Raw genomic sequence first — 23,471 nt, 5'->3', positions numbered from 1 at the left:
TTCATGCACCTTGTAGGAGGATCTCCAGGAATCTTCCACCCCAAAGTTGGCAACAGTAAGTGGCCAGGTTGGCACTGCAACTGGTAATCTCCCCCCCATACACACTATATCCAGGCAGCACTGCCATTTTAAAGTTGCCTGCAGCACTGTCCCTTCTAGCTTGGAATAGAACGACTGATCAGTTTTTAAAACTAGAAAATGGTGGGCTTGCAAAGAAGAAAGAAGACCGTGAAACCATTAATTTAAAAAATCAGTAGTAATACTGCCCATGGCCAGTAGGAAACGCTTGCATCAAATTGGCCTGTCCTGGGTGAACATACTTTGCCTCTTTCCGTGCGGGACCAGGTCATAGCGGGATTCCACTGGGGTATAGCCAGGGCTTTTTTTCAGCCGGAACACAGTGGAACAGAGTTCCGGAACCTCTTGAAAATGGTCACATGGCTGGTGGCCCCGCCCCCTGATCTCCAGACAGAGGGGAGTTGAGATTGCCCTCCGCGCCGCTGAGCGGCGCAGAGGGCAATCTCAACTCCCCTCTGTCTGGAGATCAGGGGGCGGGGCCACCAGCCATGTGACCATTTTCTCCGAGGGCAACCCACTGAGTCCCACCACCTCTTTCCCCAGAAAAAAGCCCAGGGTATAGCTCTGCATTAGGTGCAGTGCAGAACCGCCGCGATGGTCTATTTTCACCTTAGAACGGAAAAGCAGGGCAAGGACCTAAGACACTGGCACATTCCCCTCTTCTGCAGGCCTCGGTCTTTCCTCATACAAGAAATCTGAGAACGAAGCCTGGCTGGTGGAAGGCTACAAAGGAGAAGAACATGTCAGAGGGAAAGCGCGAATTCCTCTCAGGATTTCCATAAGAAAGCTGAGTTTTCGTCCTAGTCGTCAGAGTACAAAGGGGAGCACCTGGAATCTGAAGGCCTCGTACAGAAGCCGCGCAGAGGTAGGACCGTTTTTATCCTTTTGCGTTTCCAGCAGTCTGTGTTGTACCCTGGATTGCATTGCCTATAGCTTAGACCAATCCTCTGGGGGTTTTTTCTCTTGGATCCTAAGCACCGTGTGCTAGAATAAGGTAACCCTCCCCTCCCTCGTTCACCTGAAGGAGCAGCGTGGGGAATACATTGGGAGTCTCGGGCGGGGGGGGGGGGTGTCGGCAAAAATCCTCTCCCTTCTTTCACAGATGGAAAAGCTACTCTGGCAGAGGAGCAGCTGCTGCAAGCACACCTCCGGCTCCAAGACTATACGTTTGTAGTTTTCTTAGAAGATATAAACATAAATGCATGTGAGAAATATGATGCAGTAGAGACTCATTGGTAACGGCACACAGCCTCGGAGGGTTTGGAAGTTTTGGTATAGTGTCTGTACTAAAGAGGAACAAATGAAGCTGCCTTAGACTGGATCAGAACATGGGTCCATCAAGGGCCGATTCCAGACGGCCAGAAATAGCGTTTTTTCCGCGGGAATAATCGCTTACCGGCCACGCGTGTATTTTCGCCTCCATCCGCTTTGTCTCATCTCCATCCGCTTTGTGCCGTGCCATCCCGCTTCCGGATGTTCGCACAGCCAACTGAGGGACCCGGGATTGGTTCTTTCCTCCCCGCCACAACTGACGTCGGGGGCCTTCATTGGTTCACATCTCTGTTTTTTTTTTTTTTGGTCTTTTTTCTTGTTTTGCGCAAATGTGCAAATGCGCATGTGTGCAAAAACGCGGCGTCGACGAAGCTCTCGATGATTGGTCGGGAGCGTCTCGCGAGGTACATTGGTTGACGATGGCCCCTCTCAGCCATCTGCCTTGAGATTTTTTGGAAGTAGTCCAGGTTCCTATGGGTGCTTCGGAGAGCTTCCTGTATCTTCTCCTCCCCCCAGAAGTGTAGCAGATCCATTATCTCTCTATGCCACCAGGACACCCCCCGCTTCCCAGCCACTTTCCCTCCGCCGGCCATGCTGCTCCCGACAAGCCGATATTGCACGAGCATAAGCGTGTGTGCCTGTGCCTGCGTGCTGTGATTTCTCGGCAACCAAGATTGCCCCCCCCCCAAAACGCCCCTGCAATCGGCGCACAAGTCTGCAGGGCAAAGGTCAGAGATACATCTCAGGGTTGGATTCTCTGAGGGTGACAAAATGGCGGCCGATAGTAAAGCCTCAAGTGCGCATTTCAGGAGGGCCACACCAATGCAATTGCGCACATGCGGAAAATGGATCGAAAAAAACTTGGCCACGCGTCCTGATGCTGATTATGCATCTGTGCGCATTTGCGCAGTTCTATGTTCGCAGATGCGCGAGTGCGCAAATGGCCCCGTTTTTGTTTTTTTTTTAAAATGGCGATATTGTGGCCGGCCACCCGGCAAAGGTCTGGAAAGGGGAGTGCCTTTCTGCCGCAACGAATCGTCATGAAGTGGCCAAACCCGCCATACCATGTTCACACCGTCTGCTTTTATAGCGCGACCGAGCGCCATGGACCGCAGGTAAGCCGGGACGGAAAATTGCGGGTTTTTATGAGTGCTGTCGCTTGAAAAGTGAAAGCACTCACTTTATTTGTGCCCGTCTGGAATCGGCCATGGTCATATTGCCTGCTCAAGCTGGCAGCAGCTGTCCTGGGTTGCAAGTAGAGGCCACCTCGTACCTGATCCTTTGACCTGGAGAAGCCGTGGCGGGACCTGCAACCTTCAGCGTGCAGATGCAAACGCCCTGTGATGCAGTCAAGGTGTTGCGTCACTGTCTGGCCTCTGTGGTCAAATGGGGAGGGGGGGAGCATGTTGGAACTGACCCCAGGCAAGACAGAAGTTATGCTGGTTGGGAGGGGGGAGATGTTGAAGGCTGGTGTGCTCCCCACTTTCTGTGGGGTTCAGTTGACACTTGCAGGCTCAGTTAAGAGCCTAAGGATTATCCTAGATCAGGGGCAGTGCTGCGAGAGAAGCAAGTTCATTCCGCTGTGAAAAAAGAAAAAAGCCTTCTTAACAGCAACAACAACAACATTCAATTTATATACTGCCATTCGGGACAACTTAACAGCCACTCAGAGCGGTTTACAAAGCATGTTGTTATTATCCTCACGACAATCACCCTGTGAGGTGGGTGAGGCTGAGAGAACTCTGAGAGAGCTGTGACTGAGCCAAGGCCACCCAGCTGGCTTCAAGCGGAGGAGTGGGGAATCAAACACACTTCTCCAGGTTAGAGTCTTACCATTCTTAACCACTACACCAGACTGGCTCTCAGTCTAGCCTGGAAGATGATGGCCTAACGTGACATGGCCGATCTGGCCCCCTGGATTCATGCCACGGTAACATCAAGATGAGACTGCTATAATGCCCTCCACACAGATCTCCCTTCTCAGGCAACTTGGAGACTCCAGCTGCTGCAGAGCCCTCCAGCTCAGTTATCACGAGCTGGGCAGTGCAAGCGTGTTACCCCCGTCCTGCTTTGGCTACTCATCAGTTACTGGGTTCAGTTAAAGGTTCTGGCCACCCCCTACAAAGCCCATCAGGGCCTTGCTCCCCCCCATCTATGGGGCTGCCTTTCTTCTTATGCTCTGCTATGGCCGTTTTGCTCCTCTGAACAGCGCCTTCTGCAGGGGCCATCTGCAAACGTGCGATTTCCTCCACAGGAATTGATCTCTGTAGTCATAAGTGGTCATTGCAGGAGATCTCGAGGCTTCTCTGGAGGTTGGTAACCCTTGGAGTTCCAACTAATCTCCAGACCACAGAGACCAGTTCCCCTGGAGGAAATGGCTGCTTTGCAGGGTGGACTCTGTGGCATTGCACCCCACTGAGGACCCCCCTCTCCAGCCTGTACTCCAAATCTCCAGGAATTTCCCAACCTAGCAGCTATGGTTGACAGAATTTGCACCTTGGGTTACTTTAACTCATTATATTTGATTAACTAAATAAAAAGTTACTACCTTTGAAAGGTAACAAGAACAGTTGCAAGACTGTTTGGTGCAGTGGTTAAGAGTGCGGGACTCTAATCTGAAAAACCGGGTTTGATTCCCCACCCCTCCTCTTGAAGCCAGCTGGGTGACCTTGGGTCAGTCACAGCTCTCTTGGAGCTCTCACAACTCCACCCACCTCACAGGGTGTTTTTTTGTGGGGATAATAATAACATACTTTGTAAACCACTCTGAGTGGGCGTTAAGTTGTCCTGAAGGGCGGTATATAAATCGAACGTTGTTGTTGTTGTGACTGTTCTCTGTTCTCTTTAAGGCCAAGCTAAAACAGTCATTGCATAAATACAATTTTTGAACTACATCAGTCCTGCCATCTTCTAGGACCCGAATGTGGGCATTCACCAAAACCGGGAGTTAACCAAGGAAGATGAAGGCCAAAGTGAAATGGTAAATCTGAGTTCAGATTGCGCAGCTTTGGAGAAGATCTGTGCGGATACTTCAGAGCTTTGGTGTGAGAAATCCCATGTGACATTCTATGGAGGATTTTTTCCTGGAAGAAAAATCTCAGACAGCGGTAAGAAGCTAATGTTGAGAACCAGTTTGGCTGGGTATTGTGAGATTTCCTAATGAATTTGATAGCTTTTGCCTTCTCAACACAGGCAAGCGATCTGCTGTTTGGAGCATTTATAAAATGCATTGTCTTTAAATATCGGGGAAGCTACAAGTGAAAAACAGAATTCTGGCTCTCCATCTGCCCTTCATTCTGGTTTCACTACCACTAGACCAGGGGACCAGTAGACCAGAGAGGCATGTTGCCAGTTGTGGGAACATGTCCGTCTCCTACCACATCGTGGCAGCCTTTCTGTGGCCCACTGGGAGGGGAGAAAGGCTCTGAAAGGGGCCCCAACCCCAGCCCACCCAGGCCCAAATCCCTCCAAGGAAGGACTGCAGGAGAGAGGGAGGGAGAAGAGGCCAGCCAGCCTTGCGGCTCTGCCAGGCCCGGGCGCAGCAGTCGCCAGCACAGTGTGCCCAGCTTTGCCCAGGCCAGGTGTGAGCCTTCCAGTCTGGGCTGGATCGGCCCAAGTGGGGGGCGGGGCAGGCCAGCAGCCCCCTGGGAGATTCTACCTCTGTGGCCTTTGGATTTAGATCCCACCCCTAGGCTACTGGTAATGGTGACGAACTCTGTCAGTGAGGCGCAGATCTCGGGTTACCAGACTTGCTGTGGGACCGGGGGCCGCTGTCAGTCCCTGGCAGGTAGAATCCCCCAGTTCTCCACAGCAAACGCGCAGGTGTATTGGTTGAAGTAACTTTATTAGAGATTCAGCAAGTTCAAGGTGCTCAGACAACTGAACTGGCAGAAGTGACGTAACGGGGGTTGGTGATGTTAGTTATAGGGAAGGTTCTCGCCATCAGGATAAGGGCCGTTAAAGTTTTTGGGCACGAAAGAGCCAGGGGGGTAGCCAGGGAAGAGCTAGGTTTAGGCTAGACAGAACAAAGAATGAAATCATCTCAGTTCCCAAGGAAGATACATTTCGGGCCGCAAGCTGCCTTCAAGGACACTTCTGGAGGCAGCGGGGAAAGAAAGAGTAAATACTTGAGAGATAACCTACTGCCTTAATATCAACAAGAAACTTCTCATGCCCTCAGAGGACCAGCACAGAACACCGAATACATTCATGGCAGATATGCAGGCAGGCGTATATGACAGCCGCCCCCTCCCATCCTCTCCCCTGCTACCACTTGCCAGGCTGGCGGGGGGGGGAAGTGCAGGGAATGGGCCCCCGAATTCCCAGAGCGTGTCACTCCAGGAACGACATTATTCCTGGCACAACAAGGAAGTGAAGGCCCCTGCGCCGGGAAAGGGGCTGATTTTTAACAAATCAGCCCCACGTGGGAGCCTTCCCTTCCTTGTAAGTTCCCCCTACTCTGAGCACCCCCCCCCAAATTGGGCTCCAGGGGACCTGGCAACCCTCCTGACAGATCCGAACATCTGGGGCTTGTCTTTGGCTGCTCAGAGAGAGCAATATCTGGGGCCATTCAAGCACTACGTTGGCCCGAGAAGCAGCATTTCATTATTTCAGCCCTGGGCCCCAGGATCCCTTGCAGCGGACGGTATTGTTCTCGTTGAGACAGTAAACGGGTGTTTGGCCTATACTGCTTGCAAGAGCAAGTGCAAATCCTCTGTTTTTTAAATCTGAGTTTTTAAAATGACAGTCTCGTTATTTCTCTCACCTGTAAAGGCTTCTCTACACCATGCGTGAATGTCCTTCCTTACCTGAGCTGATCATGCCTTTAGCATTTATATAACACAGGGCTTCTGGCACTGGACAGTGGGTGCAACCACAAAATGGCTGCCACGAGAGGCGGAGCCCACCACAAAATGTCAGGGAGCCAGGTTATGCTTAACTCTACAGGTAACTCTTCAACATTTCAGGCAGAAGCTCGGTTCAACAGGATTCCTTTTAAACCGTAGATGTTGTTTTAAAAGTTTTTTTGCTTGCCTTCAGTCACACGGTGAAGAACCTTGTGTTGTGGTGGTAGCTGCTGCCAAAACAATGTTACTTTGGAACTGCTCAGCCAATACAATCTCCGGGGTCCAGTCAGACCCCCTGCTGGGCAAAGCCCCACCTGGCCCTGCCCACTTTCTATAAACATTTGGCAGGTGCCAAGAAAGCTGTTGGTGGGCACCGTGGCGCCCATGTGTTCAAAATAGTTCACAAGCATTATCTTACTGTAATCCTGTAAGGTAGGCAGGCAGGGCTTTTTTTCAGCAGGAACGCGGTGGAACGGGGTTCCAGCACCTCTTAAAACTGGTCACATGGCTGGTGGCCCCGCCCCCTGATCTCCAAACAGAAGGGAGTTGAGATCGCCCTCCGCACCGCATGGCGTGGAGGGCAATCTCAACTCCCCTCTGTCTGGAGATCAGGGGGCGGGGCCACCAGCCATGTGACCATTTTCACCAAGGGTAATTAAAACTTTAAAAACCTCCCCCCTTGTTCCGGCTGACCCAAAGTGATGTCATTGCGTGGTCTTGAGTTCCACCACCTCTTTTCCCAGAAAAAAAGCCCTGAATGTAAGTATTTTTATTCCCATATTGAATAAGCTGAGGTATAGGCTATTTCCCCACAGGTGGCAGAAAAGTTATATGCACTGCGGAAGCAGGAGCAAGTGGGATAGAGGCAGAAGGGCGCCATGCCTGTACTGCTCGCTGCTGCCCCTTCATCATGCCAGCACAGACATGGCAACACACCAAGGATTTTGCCATCCAACCCCCTTCCTCCCGACAGCTGAGCCCTTAAAAGGCTGAAAAGGGGGAGAAAAGCAGGGCCTAGCACCACCGTTTTGAAACTGGTGCTGAGCTCTGCCAGAGCAAAGGGGTGATTTCTTTTGCACTGGCCTAAAGAGGAAAGCCCCAGGAGCGTCACATGGTGTGCTGAGCATGAGTGTGGCATTGTGTGGAAGCTGGAGAGGGAAGGTGGAGTAAAGGCGCTGGGGAGGCACCATAACTGCTTGCCAAAGGCCATTTGGTGAGTTTTTAGCAAAGGTGCGATCCACCCCAGGAACTTCTGGATTTGGCACAAAGGAGACATGGCAGTGGAGCATCTCATCAGAGATCTCCTGCTGTTTTTGACAATGCTAAAAAAAACAGCTGTGATGCCTCTGACTCAGCTTGAGGCCGCTGCCCTGGGAGGTGTACCATTTTCCTGGTTTAAATCCCTGCTCCCAAGTTGCTGTTAGGTACATTGGCTGTACACCTTTACTTGAATGATCACTGGCATTCTGATTAGTAATCTGCACCATTCCTGTTGGCCAAGCACTTTATTCGGAAGTCTCACACACAAGGGCCGTTTCCAGACGGCTTACCTGCCTCCGGAATGTCGCGCCATGTTGCGGGGAAATTGCGAAATACGCATTTTCTCGCGCAAGTTTTGCTCGACATCGTGCAAAACTCGCACGAGAAAACGCGATATTTCGCGTTTCCCCCGCAACATGGCGCGACATTCCGGAGGCAGGTAAGCCGTCTGGAAACGGCCAAGGTCTCACAGTAAGTCATAAATAGACCCATAACTCTGTGCAGTTGTTCTAGTGCACTGGCATGAATCTGTGCAATAGTTCACACTTGGATTACTGGTCATTGGTCACCTCTGTTGTTTCCCTTTCCGTTAAGCACCTCTAAGAAGCCCTTCAGCCCCACGAATACTTTTGCCTGTCATTCCCTTCCCATATCGGTGATTGTAGTACACACACACTCTACTATTTAATCTAGAGATTTTCAGTTAAATCCTAAGTAGAGTTACTCCAGTCTAAGCCCACTGAAATCAATAAGCTTAGACTGGAGTAACTCTACTTAGGATTTAACTGTTTGTTTTCTTTTTCCAAGAGCCATATTGGTGCAGAAAGTTGTGTTCTCATCTTCCTGCTAAAAGCAGGCACCTGGAGATGCAGGTATCTTTGTTCTCAGCTCACCGGGCTGCACAATGCTGATAGTCTGGGCCCTTTTCACACTGCTTACCTGCTCCCGGAACGTTGCAAAATATCGCAAAAAACGCGGAAGATAGCTTCTCACAAGAGTTTTGCCCGACATCGCACAAAACTTTTGCGAGAAGACGCTGTCTTCTGTGTTTTTTGCACAATATTTCGCAACGTTCCGGGAGCAGGTAAGTAGTCTATCTCCATGCCACGTGCCCTCTTTTGCTTTCTCTTCTGCTCTCCAGTTTGTAAACTCTGGAGAGTTGGTAGTTAATTCCTTGTGCAGTCGCACATTATCTGCCTTGGCATGGTGGGAATGTAGTGGTACATTTCTGTAAAACAAAATGTTAGAGGATAATCCGCTAGTGTGATAGACATATGGGGTGGAGCAGGAGAAGAAGTCATAGCAACATGCCTAAGAGCAGCTTGTTCTCATCCAGAAACGCCACATCTCTGTAAACACAAGTCCGCTTCACACTATCCATGTTAGGGGCACATCTAAAAAACATAAACGTGTCATTCAGATACATGTGTGGGAGCTGGGATTATCCAAGAGACTTCATTATTGCATATTCACAGCCCCCCTCCTGAAGATATTGTACCAATATTTAGATGGTTCTGTAGCCCCCACCCCCTTTTTAGGCAAACTTTCGGAACGTGAAAAGTATATTGACTTTTCTTGTGCGACAGTTTGTTTTGTTTTATTCTCTTTTGTTAGAGGTTTTTTCCTGATTTTTGAACAGACTATCTTGGCCGTTGTTATCTGTTTGATTTCATTATGTTTGTAAGCTCCCACAAAGAGGCAGTGAGTTCTTTTAAAATAAATAACAGTTTAAATAATGTTTTTAAATGGTAAAATAAATGTGTTCTATACCTGGGAATCTTTGTCCAAAAAATTGTGCTGAGGAGCTGAACTACATGAGACGAATTACACGTGTAGAGCGCGTGATTGCGCTGGTACATGTTTCCCCTGTTACTTTCCTGTTCACTTGCACACTTCAGCCACACAGCAGTCGATCTCGTGTACGGACTGGCACGGGTTTCCTCTCCGTTCCTTTGAGACAGTCAGGAGTCTGTCCCCTGTAAATTTTGTAGATTCCTTTTGCAAAATGTCACCCCATCCCCCTGGAGAGCCCCCATAGTTTTCTCCATAGGGAATAATGGAGATTGGAGGTGGACTTTGGGAAGCCGTAAAATCCCCCCCCCTAAGTCCAATATTCATGAAACTTGGGGAGTCATTAGAGGACAGTAAGGAGTAGGTTACCATCACATTTGGTAAAATTCGGTCCTAAAATGCCCCCCCCCAGGCCCCCGGAAAGCCCCAAATTGCTTTTCCCATTGCAAACAATAGCTGAATTTTACAGAATCTGCTTCTGTACTGCTTGTGCCGAGAGAGGATCCATCATGGGTTACCATCCCTCGTCTCCCCCGTGCTGACCAAAATCGGCACTCTGCATTGGCGACTCGCTGATTAGGAGGACTCGCGAATGCAGCTACACAAAGTTACAGGACACGTGCAGGGACTGAAGTCACAGGACACACACTCAGCTTGGGGAAAGGCTAACACAGGGATGTTGGAGCACACATACTTCAAAATTCACGTTTAAACTTGCATAAGTCGTCTTGTGAGGTTTGGCCTGAAGTCTCACTGAAATAAATGGGTGTTGGGCTTTTCCCAGTTCAGCAGGGCCGCCGTGTTTGACCTCTCTTTTTCTCCGGCCTTCCACAGTCAACCAAAGAGATCCTAAGTGCCCAGAGGGCAGAGAAGGAGGCGCCTCCAGCTTCTTGCCCCTTATCCAACCTGGCAGAGGCTCAGAGCAGGCAGAAGTCAGGAAACCCCAGAGGAAGCAGGTGAGTCTTGTATTCGTTTCAGTGGGGCAGAAGCGTCACGGAGGAAACGTCATCAACCAGTGGCAACAACGGCAGAAATTGCTCTCGGGGTTCAGAACGGTAGAGTTGGCCAGCTTTTCCAAGACCTGTTCCCTTGCAGAAATAACCAGAGAAGATGGTGTGCTGAAAAGACCGGTATGGGGAAGCTACGTGACTGTTGTTAAATTTTAAAAGCCTAATCGTTTCGTCCAGCATCTTACGTAGGCCCTTCCTGCGTGGCTGCACAAAGGACGACCTGTGGCTTGTGCAGCCTGCCGCCCTCTCCTGGGTCTGGGGGAGAAAGGCGCCAGCACGGCACCCGTCCCAGAGCAAGAAAGCAACCAGAACTTTCCTCTCTCCTCTCCTCTGGGAGGAAGGAACTGAACCCCACGCATTCCAACCCCTCTCCAGGGGAGGGAAAGCTTCTCGTTACATTCCAGAGTAAAGACACAGTGAGAAGTTTGGCTGGGACCACAGCACAGGCCTGCAACTATTTTCTGCCCTGGGAAATAATCTTCTGATTCTGCCCTTCTTGGGAAATTTCTTTGTCACATCTCCATGGACTCATGAAGCCTCCCATCAGTTATCAGGGAAGTCCACTTAGCTCCATTCAAGATCAGTGTGGTTTAGTGGTCAGAGTGACGGACCAGGATATGGGAGACCCGGGTTCGAATCCCCACCCGGCCATGAAAGTTTGCCGGGTGACCTTGGGCCAGGCACACACTTTCTGCCTCACCTACCTCATGGAATTGCTGTGAGGAAGAGGAAAGGGGGCTGCACCGAGGCAAAATGAAGATGAAGAAACCCTTGATGCAAAGGAAAGGAATCTTTAATATTTGTATAACCCCTGTACGTTTCGCACGCAGCTATGACGGGGGAATCTTCCAGAGTCCCTTCAAATCTGTTCCCATATAAACAGTTTAGCAAAAGGGATGCAGAACATGTAGGGGATATTCAGATATTAAAGATTCCTTGGCACCAATGGTTTCTTCATCTTCATTGCTGTGAGAAATACATGGAGGAGCGGAGAATGACAGAAGCCACATTGGAGAGAAAGATCTAGTCTAAAAGAAGTAAATAAGTAAGTACGTTACGGCCCACGTTGTGTTTTGTCCCTCTGCCTTATTGCAGCACCGATTAGGTCCAGCTTTATAAAAGCTACAGAAATGCAACTTTGCAGGGTTTGGCATCATTCCTTGCTTTTCATTTGTGATAAATTGTCACCTAGAGGTAATACAAGAAGGACAAACATCGATGCTCTCAAAAATTATTTCGAAATAGTTACAATGCTGTGGACAAAAATCAGTTCCAAAACCAGATTAAAATTGTGATCCCAGCCCATCTGCAGAGCCGTTCCCTAGCAGGGTAGGGTAAAAAAAAAAGCAGACAGTTTCTGGGAGGCAGACATGCTAGAATCCACTTGGAGTTGTTTGGAATGGGTGGTGTCAAAGAAGTCAAAGGTGGGTGTCGTCAAAACAGCTTTGGTGTCAAAGACAACAAAAAACAACGTCTTGACGTTTTGTTTTCCTGCAGATGCCAGAGATTTTCAGGTTACCTGTGATATCTGAAGATCCACTCAGAGCTCGCAGGCAAAAGCTTAAATCCAGAGAGCTTCCTAAAGAACTTCTGGTCCTTCCTTTGCTGGTTCGGTTGGAACGGGATCCCCAAGCCAAAAGGAAAAAGCCGAGAGGTACAGCGACACCCTCTGGACAAATGGTCATCACGTGCCCTATAGTGATATCGTAAAAACAAGCTCCCCCTTCAGAGTAGTAGACATTTGCCCTCGTGTCGCATTGTCTACTTGAAGCAACTTGCTTTGAGTAGAACTGTTTTGGACGAACATCGAGCTCTCGTTACACAGGTGCGTCAAAGCAATCTCTTTGCTATCTTCAAACAGTAGAAAAGAGCAAGAGTCCAGGAGCACCTAGAAGACTAACAAAATTTGTGGTAGGGTGTGATCAGGAGTCACAGCTGCTGTCATAGCCTACCACAGATTTTGCTCGTCTTCTAGGTACTCCTGGACTCTTGCTCTTTTCTACGGCTACAGAGAGACGCACACGGCTGCCCGTCTTGATCTATCTGCAAACAATTCGGCTTCCCCTCCCCCAATTCAAACAATGTTCTTGTACATGATATAGAACAAAAGTAGGCTTAATTCTATGCAGGGGCAACTCTTGCCATTGGCTGCTTTCACTCATGTTGGTAGTGCCCTTTCAATGTGCTTTCAATGCACTTTTGCCGTCGTTTGTGTGAAAGATCCAAACGTGAATGCTTGCTAAAGTGTATTCACGAATGTGTGTGAAATAACTCTATAGTCTGAGAGCCTGTTCTTTTTCTGCCTTCTCGTTCTGATGTGATCATTTTCCACAGGGTTTCCCAAAATTGTAACACAGTCCTGACACAAATATAGCCTCCCTTGGCCTGTTTTGAAAGGTGAACAGATACTTGCAAACAGATATTACATGAACAGACATCTGCACATATTTTGAGACAGAAAAGCATCTCAATATCTTCCTTGAATACTTTGGAGCTCTTGCCCCATCCACGTGGTTCTTATCAGCAGTAAAACCAACCTGGGGGTGGAGAGGGGAGAGCCCTGGGCCGTTCCTTGCCGAGCTCATTCTGCTAGGATCTTGGTGTTTGCTAATATTTCTCATTCCTTCTTCAGAATCATCTACAGATATACTATAGACAGAGCCAGTCCTCAAAGGTTGTGCTTCTACTGTCCTAAAAAATGACAGAGCTAAAAAAGATCAAAGCTTATATATTGAGAGGCAGTGTTGTGTAGTGGTTAGTGTTGGGCTAGGATCTAGTAGACCCAGGTTCGAATCCTCACTCTCCATGGAAGCTAGCTGGGTGACTGTGGACCACTAACCTTCTTTACAGGATGGTTGTGAAGATAAAATGAAGGAGAATTGTATACATTATTTTGGAGGGAAAGGTGGGGTATAACTAAAGTAATAACCATAATAATAATAACATTTGATTTATATAAACGCCCTTCAAGACAACTTAACAACCTCTCAGAGCAGTTTACAGTGTGTGTCATTATTATCCCCACAGCAATCACCCTGCGAGGTGGGTGGGGCTGAGAGAGCTCTGAGAGAGCTGTGACTGAGCCAAGGTCACCCTCTGGCTTCATGGGGAGGAGTGGGGAATCAAACCCGGCTCTCCAGATTAGAGTCCTGCTGCTCTTAACCTCTACACCAAAGTAAATAAATAAGAAAACGAAGAGTATAGATTACTATTACCATTATTACTTTTACAACTTAGACCAGGGATCCCCAACCTTTCTGAGCCTGCGGGTATCTTAGGAATTTTGAAAGGGGTTAAGGGAGCACTGCCCCAAAATGGCTTCCACGGGAACCAGAGTCAGCCCTCAAAGGTGGAGCCAAATGGACCCCCTCCCTCCTCACACTTCCTGGGAAGAAAGAAAGCCTGAAGGAGACTTGAAATGAGGCAGCGTACGAGTAAATATATTTGTTTTGGTTACACAGCAAGAAATTCTTAACTTTCTTGTTTTATGGAACTCAAGAGGGCTTGCATAGAATTCCCCTCCAGGCACCAACGAAACTCATATATTTATTTAGCTTCATCAAGGCTGCTGATTACATGCCCTCAGGCCATACCGGGAGATCCATGTCTTTTCATTACCTTTTCCATTTTAACTTTGAGTCCCGTTGGAAAGTCCAGAAAAAGTAACTGTTGCTACTGTAGGAAGAAAGTATCTGCAAAGGGGAGACGATGTTCTCTGCGCAATCCTGCCAGCTATTTTCTCTCTTGCTTCTCAGTGGCTGGCTGTCCCACATCCAGTTCGGGGGCTGATGCCTGCAATAAGCTGTTGGCTCCTTTGCCAAATTATCACTTTTCTGATGCAGAAGGTCGAAACGAGCAGCAGCAGGTGATCAGTGGAGACGAGACCCCAGAGACTCTTCCGAGCAGTTCTCACTTACCTCCAATAAGTAGTGGAGAGATCGCTCTCAGTCGGGCGAAGACCAGAAAGAGAGAGAGAGACAAGCAGCACCCAAAAGGTTCGTCACCTCAGGCAAAGCATGCGCAAGGGGGACTGTACCGGGAAAACAGCAGCTTCAGGAAGCAATTTAGAGAAGGAAAACTTCCGAGGGGACAAGTGGAAAACAAGCTTGCCCCCCTGCCGTTTTCGCCGCTTAATTGTCCCCTCTTCCCTCTTTCTCCAAGACTGAGAGTGGGACCACAAGTGACGCCTGACACAGGTTGGACACTAGTCAGCTTCCCTCAAGTTTTGGCAGGAAATGTAGGCGTCCTGGTCTTGCAGCTTGGCTCTCCGACTGCTGTCCGATGGACTTTTCAACTGTCACTTGTCCAACATTCCGCCAAGCTGCCTACATTTCCCGCCAAAACTTGAGGGAAGCTGACAAGTGTCCAACTAGTGCCAGGCGTCACTTGTGGTTCCGCTCTGAGTTGAACTTAAAACAACAACAAACCAGCCCAGGAGTTCCCAGTCTTTTCCCTTCCGGTTCATCCAACTGAATCCTAAGACCCAGTTGAAATGTGCACTGCGATTGCTGCTCAGGAAGCTGAAATACATGGATTCCTATCCACGCAGAGTCTTTCTACACGAGACACCTCAGTGCATTTTCATCAAGTTTCTGTTATGCAATGTTAGCTGGGAAGTGTAGTTTAAAGAGAGAGAGCAGGCGGAGATCATGCCTTGGAGGGTTTGTTAATTTCATCTTTGCCTCACGGAAGGCTCTGTTACTTTCACCTTTCCAGTCTAAAACTGTGTGGGATCTCAACCAGAGGGCAGCGAGGAATGGAAATGGGCTGGAACTGCCTTCCAGAGCTGGGCTTAGAATCAGAGAATCATAGGGTTGGAAGGGGCCTCCAGGGTCATCTAGTCCAACCTCTTCTCAATGCAGGAAATTCACAACTACCACCCCTTCCCCCACACAGACCCAGTAACCCTTGTTCCATGCCCAGAAGATGGCAAAACACTGTCAAGATCCCTAGTCGAACTGGCCTGGGGAAAATTGCTACGATTGGCATTACCCTGGACATGTAAGAAGGGCCATGAGAACTAAGCACTGATGTAACCTTTCCTGCCCTCCCCTTCATGATCTGCCCAGGTTCACAGAATCAGCATTGCTGTCAGGTGGCCATCTAGCCTCTGCTTAACAACCTCCAAAGGAGGACAGCCCACCACCTCCCAAGGAAGCCTGTTCCACTGAGGGACTGCCCTAACTGTCAGGAAGTTCTTCCTAATGCTTGGACCTGGAGAGGTTCTGCTGGGCTGAAGTTTCCCTTCTGGCATTTCACAGCCCCCTCACACAACTCCAGTGTATAGCAAAGTCTTTGCCCTGCCCCCAGCTCTGTCTTTTTAAACTGCCCTTCCCAGCTAACATCGCATCTCCCAACACGTGTGCTTCATGTGTCAGATATCTTGTGTAGAGAGACTCCTAGTTATTGCAAAGTCCCTGTGATTTCTCCCAGTTGTTACTCTGCCAGGGAAACCTCTCATGCGATGACGCTGGGGGATTGTTTGGCTTGATAGCTCAGTTTTGTATGAGCCGTTTACCATTCAAGGGGCCCTCATGCCATTTGGTAGCAACCACACTGTTGAAGTATCATAGACCTGAAACCCAGGACCATATGCCTGGACAGCAGAAATGCATATGAGTCATCAGCATGCAAAGTGTCTTTTTTTCAGGGGTGTTAGCAAAGACAACATTTGGTTCTGTAAAACAAATATCTGACTGACACATGTAAATCTATACCGAAACAATGCATGAGGAAAATTAAGATTCACTTGTAAAAGAGCTTGCTTTGGGAATCTCTTGTGCAGCTGTATTATCAGACATGACCAAAGCAAAATACCTATTTTAACATTTTTGATAGAGGTGGGGGAAGAAGGGTTCATGATAACCCAGTGCCCGTCAATGAGTGCTGTGTACAGCTCATAACAATAGTCCTCTGCCTACAAAATTTCACACTAAAAGCAGTTTTAACTGTATCATAAAGCACTAACTTCCTTTTAGTTTCTTATACAAAGAAGGCTCATACACTTAATCAGGGCTTTTTTTCAGCAGGAACGCAGTGGAACGGAGTTCCGGAACCTCTTGAAAATGGTCACATGGCTGGTGGCCCCGCCCCCTGATCTCCAGACAGAGGGCAGTTGAGATGGCCCTCCATGCCACTCAGCGGCGCGGAGGGCCATCTCTGTCTGGAGATCAGGGGGCGGGGCCACCTGCCATGTGACCATTTTCTCCGACGGCAACCCCCTGAGTTTCACCACCTCTTTTCCCAGAAAAAAAGCCCTGCACTTAATTAACTTTGTCCATCCTCTGCTACTTCTGTGTCTTCCTTTAACTAGTACCTTTTCTATCCTTCATTTTTATTCCCTTACCAGCTTTTTTAGAAAGGGACTTGGGTATCCAAGGTGGCATCCCAACATTGAATCAGTTGCCGGCGGTCACCAGAAAGAAGGACCCAGGAGGTCAGGCTGACAGAGCTAACTCTGAAACCTCTACAAGTACCAGTGCTGGCATAAATGGTGTTTGTAAGGATCCGTTTGTTAAAATTGCTAACAGCGTCCTGCAAGAAGAACTGGGAGGTAATCACTAGCTGTGTGCCTGCACTCTGACTGCATTTCATCATGTGTGGCTATGAAGCTCTTCAGAATAACGTGCTGGTTTGGCACTGGCAAAGGGTACGGGTGAAATGGCTTCAGATTACGTCTTTATTATTGTAGGGCCATTCGGCCACAGAATTTTCGCTTGATAGCACATTAATCTTTAAATTGGGAGCCACCATCTCAAAGGAAGCTTTTCTCATGCACCAGCTCATTGCCTAGATTTTCACTATAGCACCACAAACATCTCTTCAAGGCCATTCATAGTGGCATGATAAAATAATGAGATGCTATACAGGAACGGCTCACTAGATAATGAAAGCCTTTAATTTTTTCATAGTGGAGAGATGCTTCCCCCCATGTATCTCTAAATGAAAGCTGGAAATTCAGACAACCTGTTGAATATTTTGGTATAACAGTGGCCGTTTCCACACAGCTTACCTTTTGTTGGGATACAGCGTCTTCGCACGCGAAATCGTACCAGGAAGACGCTGTTATCGTGCAAGATCATGCTGTTATCATGCGATTTCATGCAAGAACACGCTGTTATCGCGCGATTTCGTGCGAGAACACGCTGCGTCCCGGCCAAAAGTAAGCCGTGTGGAAATGGCCAGTATTATTGATATAATGCTATTAAAGTAGGGACAGGAAATGGCTACTCTGGGGAAAATGGCTGCTGTGTGGGAGGTCCCAAGAAAATCTGAACTTTTCCACTAACATAGTAGCTGCCCAGGTTTGACAAAGACTGGAGAAAAGCCGGGGAAAGCACGGGAGGTGTGTGAATGTGCCACCCACTTTCCAAAAGCATCAAACCCAGGATCTCTAACCCAGGTAGAAACACTCTTAGATACTCATTGGAAAATCTGTGACCTGCTGGGGTTCATCTGCAAGAAGTAGTCACTGCCTATGCAGTTTCTTTGAACAGTGTAAATACAGGAAATGCTTCCGCCCATTCACAGGTGTAATTGCCAAAACACACCTGTGCTGCAGATTTATACCAGTTTAGCCATCAGGGATCCCTTTAGTCAGAGGATCCCTTGTGTCTGTTTGTTAAAAGAAAAAAAACCCTACTATTTCCAGAATTACTTCATGAAAGACAGGATAGTACAACTGGTTTTAAATATGTAATGTAGATCACATCTCATGATTTCCCAACCCACAGTTTTCATTCAGCACAGATCTCACTGGGGGCCAAAGAGATACATGCTCTTTAAAAACAAATGAGCAGCCCCAAGTGGCTGCTTTGAAGACTGGCGAAGGATCGCTGGGTGAAGGAGTTTCAACCTTTTCTTCTCAAGCCTCTTCCGCTGTCTTTCCCCCCAACTGCGGAATAAATTCAGCAAAAATAGTTAAGTTTACAATATTTTTTTAAGATTCAGTTTTAATACCCAAGACAATTTTCTTCTATTGTCTCCATAAACATGAGAGCTAGAACCATGTGTTTAAACTCACTTCCCTCAAAGAACTCATATACTATAGTTCCCCAAAAGTTGAATTCTACAACAGATACGAGATTTCTCAGTTCCAAAAAAGTGCTGCTGGCTGATCTGAACATAAACGGACGTGAGTAATTTAAGCAGAAGTTCCCTGGAGTTATCATCCGCTGTAGTTCTCCCCGCTGATTAACTAGTTTGGTAGTCCTACCCAAGTCCTACCATTTGTTTCCTGCTAATATGTCCTCACCTAACTCTCCCCCCGTCCCCCTTGTTTTCAAGAATGTGATCATGGCACTTCACTTAGCCGTCTTCCTATGAGTCCTGGTGGAGAAATTGTCTGTGTATCACCCTTGGGACCCATCCAAACTACAGGTTAGTTTTCCTCGGACAATACTGATTGTGTTAATTCAGACACAACAGTTAATGTTTGAATAGCAAGTTTATTTGTGCAACGATTTGTATGGAATAGATGAAACTGTAAAGTTCCAATTAAGAGAGATTGCGTATATTTAAACATTTATAAAGGATATTAATATATAACATATTTTGTGTGTGTTTTTGTATAGACAATACATTTAAGCTTTTAAGTAACAAAATAACTTTGTTGGAATTTGCCCAATACAAGCAGTACATTTTTTGTCTTTAAGGCAAGAAGGTAGATCATTTATAATCTGCTCAGGCATTTGTCCTTTGTTTCAGCCGGCCCATATGAGTCACCAGTCTTCTAAAAGGCACTTTGACGCAACCTTCAGAAACTGATTGGCATGTTGTTGACTTGCAAGGAAAAGGAGCACATGTTGTGTAATCAATCTCCCCCCTCCTTCATTACATAGATATGTAAACACATAACCCAAACAGAATTAACCTTTACACCCTTCCCAAACCCAATTAATAGCAAGACTTCTTTTCCTGGGAACATGAAAGAACATTGAAGAGATTTAGCCCTATAGAAAAGCTATGCCGTTGTAGTATAGTGGTTAAGTAGTTGGGTTGCAAATCAGCACTCTGCTGGTTCGACTCCCACTACTGCCGTGAGCTGAGCAGGCGGCCGTGGGTCAGCCACTCCTCTCAGCCCAGCTTCCCAGCTGCATGGTGGAGATAATAATAACACTGACCTTGTTCGTGGCTCTGGGCGGGGCACTGCTCTGCCTGAAAGAGTAGTATAAGCTCTGTTGTTGATGTTGTTGTTGTGATAACAAAACCAGCCCAAATGGTAATAGTGTCACTGAAGAACTGAGATAAGACAGAAAAGGGCCCTTCAACAAGGTGTGGGGCTGCCCCATCCCAAACTGTCATCCCTCATATGCCACAAATTCTAGCCCCCAAAAGAGCTCTGCTGGAATGGTCACCTTTTTTTCTGACCAGCCTTCTTTGGAGTTGTGTGACAAAAGCTTTCGCCAAATAATTTATCTCTGTGCCAAAGGAAAATGTGGCATTTTTTCCCAAACTGTGTAGCTACTGAAGGCACAGAAAAATGCTGGCAATCTTAGGCCTTGGGGCCACGCCCCAGCCTTGAAGCCTGAGGTAGGAAGGGTCAGTGAGCAAAAGGCCGACTCCCATTGGCTGAAGGACAGTGCCCCAGAGATGTAACGTTGGATTTCATTGGCAGAAGGTTCTTGCCTTGGGATGCTTCCTGAACCAGGTGATTTCCTGATTGCTGTCCTTGCCATTTCAGGGGGTTTCATAACAGCAGTGGGTCCATAGGACCGTTTTCCCTGTGTGTTCCCCTGCCACCCCCCCCCCCCACATCTAACTTGAGTTTTTGCTGGGGAGGAATCTTATTGGTGGTAGGAATATAGCTGTAGTTTTAGGAACCTTGTTCTTACCCCATTAAATGAGCTGCTGAGGAACGGACAGCACAGGGCCTTTGATGGGTGCCCAGAAGCCGAATGCCTTAGATCTCAGAGAGCCCCAGCCCAAGCAATTAACTCTCAAGACTTTTGCTGTGTTTGATGGATTATAGTAATGGCCTGCTCCATTAACACGTGCTTTGCCCTTGCAGGGCTGGTTTAGATAAAGGAGGTATCCCTTTCCGCAGCGCTCTGGCCCTGGGAGCCACCCCTGACAATAAGCCCAGGAGCAGGGGATATCTTCCAAATGCCCCTGCGCCACTCTCTAATCCCAGGCTGCGCTGTAGAAACAGCTGGATGCAAATTAGTATAAACTTAAGGGCACTGCACAGCTGCGAAGAGAAAGAAGCTGTGAAACAGAAAGCTCCCGGTTCAAATCCTGCCTCTGCCATGAGCTTATTAGTTGGTATATTAGGAAAACCGCCATGCAGCCAGACACCATCTGTAATGAAAAATGGGGGTCGTGGTGCTGATCAACTCTGCAGTGTTGCCCTAAACATGTAAAGCACATGTAAATGCTAAAGGTATTACATGAATTAAAGCTGGTGCGGTAAGAAGCTACGTAAAGTAAAACCACTTTTCTTTCCTCCCTCCCTTCCTTCCTTCCTTCTGCCTTGAGCCTTCTTTGCAGATTTCAGCCACGGTGGGCAAAGCACTGGATGCAGGGGGATGATGGCATATTTTGGACAATTAGTGTTTTGCCTTGATAAGAGGACCGGAGCCAGGGTTTATCCATTTTAGAGGTGTAAAGTCTTATCTATCAGTGTTCCGTTAAATGCTCCCTGCCTTTCCATTTTAAAACTATAATTATCCACTAGTGAACCTGGGGCGGAAGTGATGTCATCTCACAGGGCCCAGGCACAGTCCCAGAGCAGCGTGATGATGTCACTCCAGGAAGTGACATCGTCACGCCACCACAGGAGCATGCCCAGGAAGCCGGTTCCCCCAACGTCCCCCCCTGCTGGCCAGGTGAGTGGTGGTGGAGGGTGGGGGCAAGGTATCCCTTGCCCCTACTGGGGGACCAGGCAGCCCTACCACCCCCCCACCACCCTGCATGGCTGACCTGTTCCTGGAGGGCTCCCTGTCCTGCACAAGCAGCATTTCAGGGGGCATTTTGTTCTGCAGTGGGAGGAAGGGGGTGGAAATCCTTTCTGCTGGGGTGGGGGTGGGGGTGGGGGAGAAAGATGGGGGAGCCCAAAGGAGAGGTTCTCAGTTGGGGGGGGGATTGGCAGGACATGGAAAGGTCAAATTCTCACACGTGCACTGACTCTCCCCTGCAAATTGAGCCCCCAGTAGCATTAGGAGACAAATGCGGGTTGGGAGGCAAGCAGAAAATAAGTCCTGCCCTCAGCTGCCTGGACTCCAGTTAGAGAAAGGAAGAACATTTATTCATCCGTTTGCTTCTTTGCTCGTTTATTAATGAAGCAGTTGTGTGCCACCTTTCTATCAAGGCTCCTGAGTGTTTGGGAAAAGACAAAACGCTAAAGAGGAGGCATTACGTTTGCCCATCTGCAGGCGGGACCTGTTGATCTCCTGGAAGTGATCGCCAGACCACAGAGATGAGTTCCCTGGGCGAAGATGGCTGCTTTGGAGGGGGCACTCTGTGACATTATATGCCACTTCAGCCTGTGTAATCCACCTTGAGTGAGAAAGGCAGACTATAAACCAAGTAAACAAACAAACAAATAAAGAAGTACCAACCAATAAAGTTTGGGATGCTTACAAGGCAGTTGTAAGGGGCATACTAATGGACTTAAATGGTAGAGCAAGAAAGAAGAAAGAGGAGAAAAGACAAGAGATTGAGGAGAAAATAAAAGCCAAAGAAACACAGCTAAAAAAGAGACCAGGGAAAAAGAAGGTATACCAGGAAATTAAAATACTTCAAGAACAGCTAACAGCAATGAGCAATAAAGAATTGGAGTGGAATCTCAAAAGACTGAATCAAAAAGCGTTTGAGGGTGCTAATAAACCTGGGAAGTACCTGGCATGGCAATTGAAGAAGAAAAGGGAAAAGAAGATAATAAATAAAATTTGCGAAGATAACAAGACGTATTTGGAGCAGGCTACCATTAGTAGAGCCTTTTATAAATTTTACGCTAAGCTGTATAATAAAAAAGAAGTAAACAAAGAATCAATAGCGTCATATTTGGAGAAAACCAAACTTCCAGAAATCTCGGAAGCTTGGAGAAATAAGTTGAATAGTGAAGTAACTGACGAGGAAATAAGTAAGGCAATACAATCTGCAAATCTAGGAAAGGCGCCAGGGCCAGATGGACTTACGGCTAAATTCTATAAGACAATGGCTAATGAACTGGCACCATTCCTAAAAGAGGTGATGAATGGGGTTTTAAGGGATCAAAGGATTCCAGAAACTTGGAGTGAAGCGAATATATCATTGATCCCAAAAGAGGGCCAAGACCTGACTAATGTGAAAAATTATAGACCTATATCGCTACTCAACAATGACTACAAAATTTTTGCGAAGATATTGGCGGAGAGATTGAAGGGGTGGCTCTCGGAAGTCATAGAGGAGGAACAAGCAGGCTTTTTGCCAGACAGACAAATAAGAGACAACTTAAGGACAGTGATCAATGCTATTGAATATTATGACAAGCGTTGTGACAAAGAGGTTGGTTTCTTCTTTGTTGACGCTGAAAAAGCGTTTGACAATTTAAACTGGGACTTTATGTTTGCCACTATGGAAAAGCTACAATTGGGAGAAAGATTCATCAGAGCAATTAAGGAAATTTATAGAGACCAGACTGCAGCAATTGTGGTGAATGATGAATTGACCAAGAAATTGACGATAAGTAAAGGAACAAGACAAGGTTGCCCGTTATCTCCATTGTTGTTCATTTTAGTATTGGAGATTCTGATGATACAAATACGTCAAGATGATGAAATTCGTGGAATAAAAATAAAGGACTATTCATACAAGGTCAGAGCATTTGCGGATGACATAATGTTAATTGTAGAGGACCCATTGGAGAACATGCCAAGAGTGATAGATAAGATCAAGGAGTTTGGAGACTTGGCAGGTTTCTTCATTAACAAAAAGAAGTCAAAGATATTATGCAAAAATATGACTAAGCAGAAACAACAATTGTTAATGGAAACAACGGATTGTGAAGTAACAAGTAAAGTGAAATATTTGGGAGTCGAATTAACTGCAAAGAACATAGATCTATTCAAAAACAATTATGAAAAACTATGGACTCAGATAGAGAGAGACTTGATTAAATGGAATAGATTGAATTTGTCATGGTTGGGTAGGATTGCAGCAGTTAAGATGAATGTGTTACCAAGAGTAATGTTTTTGCTACAGACAATACCAATCATCAGAGACTCCAAACAAT

General features: G+C 47.4%; 1 protein-coding gene across 1 annotated transcript in view; it reads left to right on the top strand.

Moving 5' to 3' along the window:
• The window catches only part of KIAA2012 (KIAA2012 ortholog), a 105,823-nt gene that overhangs the window by 26,760 nt on the left and 55,592 nt on the right, over positions 1-23,471 (top strand). The window contains exons 5-11 of the mRNA XM_054971825.1: positions 747-943; positions 4,265-4,457; positions 10,083-10,204; positions 11,756-11,912; positions 14,014-14,253; positions 16,608-16,811; positions 18,545-18,637. Coding sequence (XP_054827800.1) covers positions 747-943; positions 4,265-4,457; positions 10,083-10,204; positions 11,756-11,912; positions 14,014-14,253; positions 16,608-16,811; positions 18,545-18,637 — 1,206 coding nt within the window. The remainder of the gene's footprint in view (positions 1-746; positions 944-4,264; positions 4,458-10,082; positions 10,205-11,755; positions 11,913-14,013; positions 14,254-16,607; positions 16,812-18,544; positions 18,638-23,471) is intronic.

The sequence above is a fragment of the Eublepharis macularius genome, chromosome 2 (genome assembly GCF_028583425.1).
Source record: "Eublepharis macularius isolate TG4126 chromosome 2, MPM_Emac_v1.0, whole genome shotgun sequence".
NCBI lineage: Eukaryota > Metazoa > Chordata > Lepidosauria > Squamata > Eublepharidae > Eublepharis > Eublepharis macularius.
This window is presented reverse-complemented; position numbering and strand designations above follow the sequence as displayed.